Source organism: Diceros bicornis, chromosome 14 (genome assembly GCF_020826845.1).
Source record: "Diceros bicornis minor isolate mBicDic1 chromosome 14, mDicBic1.mat.cur, whole genome shotgun sequence".
In the NCBI taxonomy this organism is placed as follows: Eukaryota; Metazoa; Chordata; class Mammalia; order Perissodactyla; family Rhinocerotidae; genus Diceros; species Diceros bicornis.
Window position 1 is genome coordinate 36932960 of NC_080753.1, and position 6310 is coordinate 36939269.

The 6310-nt window shown below is 32.6% G+C and overlaps 1 protein-coding gene across 1 annotated transcript; it reads left to right on the forward strand.

Moving 5' to 3' along the window:
* Window positions 1–3351: 3351 nt before the first annotated feature.
* On the forward strand, window positions 3352–4275 carry LOC131413950 (olfactory receptor 5V1-like). The gene has a single exon (XM_058554957.1). It carries the CDS (start codon window positions 3352–3354, stop codon window positions 4273–4275), a length of 924 nt encoding a protein of 307 aa, XP_058410940.1.
* The last annotated feature ends 2035 nt before the right edge of the window (window positions 4276–6310 follow it).

Consider the following 6310-nt stretch of genomic DNA (forward strand, 5'->3'; position numbering starts at 1 on the left):
CCAGGCTAGGAACAAATACTCAGGTTTCCTTACTCTATTGCTTCCGTCCTCTTTCCTCTCTGATATATTGTCAGACCGATCAACCAAGATGATCTTTATGTTATCCTTTTTAGTCCAATATCAAATGATTGCAATATGACCATCAGTATCAAAATCTTAGAAGTCACTTCTACTCTTTCTGGGAAGTTATTCTCAAGAAATACTTAGAGAAATATCTAAAGATATTTTGTTAAATATAATTTAGATGTATATTATATACATTTTAATTACAAAAATTTGTATAAACCAAATATTTATTGAGAGATATGATACTTCAATATAATTGAATAATATAAAACTCAAAAAATATATGTTTGAAGAGAATACTTATTGACATGTATGCCAAAGTGATTGTAAAGATATAAGCCAAAATACTAACAGCAGTCTTCTCTAGCATTTTGGTTATAGATTATTTAACATTTTATTTTATATTTTAAATTTATTTTATATTTATATTATCCACACAGTCTACAATGAACATGCACTACTTTTATAATAAGAAAAATTAGAAGTCAATTAAATTGGGAGACACAAACTAAGAGTGCCTCTTGGATAGTTTTCGTATCGTAAAAGTGAAAATCATCTTCCTGTGGTTTATACTCACTTCTATCTTGCATATTAATATAAAAATAGTAATTTTCCTTTTCATACTTTATAATCTGAAAAAATATTCTAAAATGATTCCAATTCTTATGACAATATAAGTCATAGGGAAAGACACCAACAAATAATGAATTAGACATTTATGTAGTCACATAAAACTTAATTTCTAAAAAATTTTTTTAATTAAAAATTTTTTAAATCATGATAATTTATGTATTTATCTCATAAGGCAGTTGGTGATTCTGAGTTCATTACAGTTTTTGAGTATCCTTTATCTTCTTTACTTTTATTAGTATAGCTATGAAGTTACTAAATAGTTGTAATACAACTTGATGCTGCTATGTGTTACTACTGATATATGATGACTCAGCATGCTCGACCCTTGCACCAGGGCCTATTGGTCTCATGGTCCCCATGATTTGGCAGAAGCTAGTGAAGATCTAAGGAACAACCTTCAAAAACTAATTCTATTGATTGTATCCTCATTATCCAAGTCCTGTTTTTCTTGGATGTAAAAATACAAATGTGTATGCTTGTGTGGAGGGACAGGGGTAGAAGCTGTGCTCTAGCGAATTTTCAAAAATCATGTTCTAGTATTTATACCATGAATGAAAAAAGGTAGGACAGTATTCTATAGGTTGACAAATGGAAGGCTTGTATGCCATCACTATCATCTCATTTCCTATGTTTGAAATGATTTCTGAGTTGGGAGATATCTTCGCTTAATTTATCTCACAGTGCTATTAGTCAATCCCTACCAATAAATTAGAATTGGTGTGCAGGATGAGACATACTTCCCATCTTAAGATGTTAAAACTGCTCAGACTATGAGTTCAGATCTAACCTGCTTTGTATCCTCACATTGGTGCTGACTAGCTATGTGACTTTGGGCAAGCTATTTACTGCTCAGAACTGGTTAGGTAACAAAATAGTAGAAGAAATACTTTCAAGAGCTGTAGCCTGTGGTGGGTTGCTAAATGTTTAACAACTGTTTTTTCATGAAAAAAATGTGTATACACACACGTATACACACACATACACACAAGTTTATTTATAAATGTCACTAATATAAAGAATGTGCAACATACAATTTAAAAGTAACTATAAAGTAATCAAAACTTTTTATTGTCAATTCCATATAGCTGATTGATGGTCACAGAAAGCTTGTGTTGATTTTTGACAAATATTTGAATTCATTGTCAAGCTATAGCTAAAATTCAACCACTATTTGATCAAATTAGACTATAAGCCCTTGAATAATACCTGATTCAACAAAGAAGTCTCTCAAATCATTGACGAATGCCATTAATGGTTGACGTTTTTGTCTATGTTAATGAGTATGACAAAAGTGAATCAATGAAGATATGTGTCTGAATTTCACTCATTGGTCAGTGACAATTTTCCTAAAGTAGGTAACAGTTTTTGAATACTGGAAGAAAATTTCCTCCTCACAATATAATGACTACAAACATGACACACTTTTAAGTTTATCTGCATCATTAACATTTTTCCATCACTTTCTTAAGCCTAGACAATCAACAAAACCATGAATCAAGCCCTAATTTGTAGCATTTGTCAATTTCCATGGCATAAATACTTTCACCAAGACCAATTGCAAGCTATCAATGTGATTCCCTAAACATTAATTTGGGAAGTGATGTTCAGTAGCACACCAATTTATGGCATCTCCATTATACAGATACCATAAAAGTAATAATCTCAAAAGCACAGATAATAGGAACGTGTAGAATGATTAGGGAGTAATAATTTTTGTATTTGTTACTTCTATTCTTAATATAATTCATTCAATTATAAGGGTATGTAATTTTATTTTTAATAATGGCTGTGTTTAATAACTGGCTTACAAAATTCCTGAAAATTAACAATGGACTCTTATGAGCCAGTAAGAGCTAACTCAAGGACAACCTGGCTGTAGCGATTTGTAAGGGCATAAGGTATAGAATAAACTTCACACAGTAAATGACATAAGGAATATTAATTTGTTCTCCTTGTACAAAAAAAAGTTCTTTTTTTCTTATAAGGGCTTTCAATAGCCAGAGCTTATTTATACCACCTGAATATCTAAGTCTCAGAGCCTTGAACTGTAGCATCTATCTGTTATGATTAACTGTAAATTTCCTCTGTGTTTTATGGAATTGCTCCCAAAATATAATATCAACCTCTGGTATCACTATGTCTTTTTCCACCCTCTTCTTCCTCCATAATATATAAAATGTGACTGACTAATTCTACACACAATCTACAAATGTCAGCCTCCAAAAGTGTGCAGGGCAGCATAGTTGATTGACCCACCAATGACGACTGTATCTAATAAGCTTCCAAATTACTGCAACCCCAGGAAGACAAAGCAGATAGGCCTTTCCTTCCTCTCATTAGAACTTATGGTGCATTTGGACTTTTGTGGCTTTCTTTAAAATTCAAAACTGCCTGTAGTGTTCATTTTAAGAGATTTTACCTACAGATGAAAGGCTGAAATTGTTTATATTTGTGCTGGCTAAGGCATAGAGTTTATTTATTGTGCAATTGTGCATTTTTATAGATACATCTAATGTTTTTGTTGATAATTTTACTTTTTAATCTGTGAAATTATTATTTTCTTGTTTTGTAGACTGTTTCTGGAGCAGTACATGGTTATAGAAATCTATACTTACTTGTTCCTAATTTCAGAAGGAAAACAAGAGCCATATTATGGAAGGAGAAAACCAAACAGCTCTGTTTGAGTTTATCATCTTGGGATTCTCCAGCTTAAATGAATTGCAATTTTTACTTTTCACCATCTTCCTTGTAACTTATATCTGTACCTTGAGTGCCAATACCTTCATAATTTTGGTGAGCATGACTGATCCACACCTACACACACCTATGTATTTTTTTCTGGAAAATTTAGCTTTTCTTGACATCTGCTACACCACCACCAATGTTCCCCAGATGATGGTGCATCTTCTATCAGAGAAAAAAAGCATTTCCTATTTGGGTTGCATGGCACAACTTTTTGCATTTATTTTTTTTGTTGGGTCAGAGTCCCTGCTCTTGGCAGCTATGGCATATGACCGTTACATTGCAATCTGCAAGCCCTTAAGCTATTCAGTTATTATGAACAAGGCCCTGTATGGCCAGTTAGCAGCCTCATGCTGGACTGGTGGTTTCCTCAACTCAGTGGTGCACACAATACTGACATTCCACTTGCCCTTCTGTGGCAACAACCAGATCAATTATTTCTTCTGTGACATCCCTCCTTTGCTGATCTTGTCTTGTGGGGACACTTCTGTCAACGAGTTGGCATTACTATCCATTGGAGTCTTCATTGGTTGGACTCCTTTTTTGTGTATCATACTTTCCTATCTTTATATCGTTTCTACCATTTTAAGGATCAGTTCTTCAGAAGGGAGGCAAAAGGCTTTTTCTACCTGTGCCTCCCACCTGATCATTGTCCTTCTCTATTATGGCAGCTCCATCTTCACATATGTACGGCCCATCTCAACGTATTCATTGGAGAAAGATAGGCTGATATCAGTATTGTATAGTGTTGTTACCCCCATGCTAAATCCTATAATCTACTCTTTGAGGAATAGAGATATTAAGGAGGCTGTGAAAGTTATGGGGAGAAAGTAGCAGGCTTCAAGTTCCCTCTCTTTTGATGTATAAGCTTTTCTCTTCTCAGAAACTGATATGTTACAAAATTGTCTGTCTCACTTATAGGAACTGATTTTTGCTAATTACTCTCAAACAAAATTAAAAGTCAATTACAAATTTTCACATCCAGTAAAGGTGGGCTAGTTGCTTTATACAAACATTCCTGCTAAAACGTCTATATGAAATATTTTTTAAATGTTTTATAAAGATGAGTAATTAAAAAACAGTGAGGAATCACAAGGCCAAGATTGAACAGAAGTTGATAATACAAAGATGTAAAATTGGCATTTGGTACTCTTTTTTGTGAGGACTTTTGTTAATCTTGGAGAAGTGTTTGAGGTTCTGAACAGCATTTTGACATCCTTGTAAAATTAGGTGGCTAAAGGTAGAATCTTGAGCTAGGCCAAGAGAGGGGATCCCTAATAGCTGACACTATGCTTGGGGATGGCAATCTGAAGGGCTTCATACCCATTATAAGAATGACCAGAAGTAAACCAGTTTTCACATGGATTATACCCAGTATTTAAATCATGTGAATGACCCAGAAAATCTGACATCTAAAATTGTATTAAAGAGATATCAGATTGTTAATGTCCTGAGAACCTAGAAGAATCAAATGAAAATCCTCTCTGGAGGAAAGTATCGTCATCATAATGCTCACCAAGAAAATCAAAGATAAATAGTGACATGAGTAGATAAGAAAAAGTGAAAATCATCAGTATAAATAATAGACAAAAGAGACATAACCGCAGTTGTTCCTACTTATTGAACTATCAGAAGCAGACTATAAGATAAATAAACTTTCAAACTTCAAGGAGATCATTTCCAGAATTAAAAAATTTAGCAGGGAATTAGAAACCATCAAAAATGAAATTTCATATTTAAAAAAACAAACAAATAAGAACAACAACAACAAGAAACAACTAGAAATTCCAGAATGGAAATTATAAGAACTCAAATTAGGAACTGAGTGGATGGATTTAATAGCAGATTAGACATGGTTGAAGAGAAAATTGGGAACTGGATGTTATCAAGAATAAAGCAGAGAGAATAAACAATATGCTGTAGTAGATAGTAAATATAGAGAATACAGTGAAATCTAGCTTAAATATGATAGTAGCTCCAGAAGTAGAAAAAATAGGCCTTAAGCAATATTTGAACGGATGAGGGATAAAAACATCCAAAACTTGAAAATACTAATCCATTTTTCAAAAGCCCAGGTAATCCCAGGTATGAAAAATAACAAATTCCAAACACAGACGTTATATTAAAATTGGAGAAAACAGTGGTAAAAGAAATTTTTAAAACAAGAGAAGAACAAATAGATAACCTCCAAAAGAACCATAGTAAGACTGAAAGCTGGTTTTTCAACAGTAACGACAGCATAGAATCCTTAAGAGAGGAGAATAATATCTTCAGTGTGTGAAAAAAAGATAACTAGAAGCCTAGAATTCTGTACTTAACAAAATATTCCTCAAGAACAAAAGTTAAATAAAGACAATCTCAGATAAACAAAAATTCATGTGTTTCACCACCAGGAAACACACAGTAAATTATTAAAGGGAAGAATGAAAATTATCATAGATGGACGTTTCCAAGAAGGAATGAAGAGAATTAACAATTATGAATATATGAGTAAATCTAAATGAATCTGTGCTGTAAAAATAATAATATAGGCAATATGCTGTGAAGGTTAAATATTTATAGAATTAATTTCCATTAGAGCAATAGTCTACAAGTTGGGAGAAATTAAGTTGAATTAGAGAGTGTCCTAAAGTGCCTCTATTGGAGGCAGGTAAAATACCAACTAACAATTGACTTTTATTAATCAAGGATGCATCTTGTTATTTCAAGTATAACCACCAATGACTAGTTAAAGAATACATAACTTTGAAATTAATAAAAATAAAAAAATAATAAATAATCCTAAGTCAATAAAAAGAAGAGAACAAAAGAGAGAAAAGAACATGGAACATAGGACAATAGAAAATACAAAATAAGGTGGTAGACTTAA

What these genes read in the sequence shown, in the direction of transcription:
- LOC131413950 (XM_058554957.1), top strand. Translation starts at nt 3,352, where the DNA reads ATGGAAGGAGAAAACCAAACAGCTCTGTTTGAGTTTATCATCTTGGGA.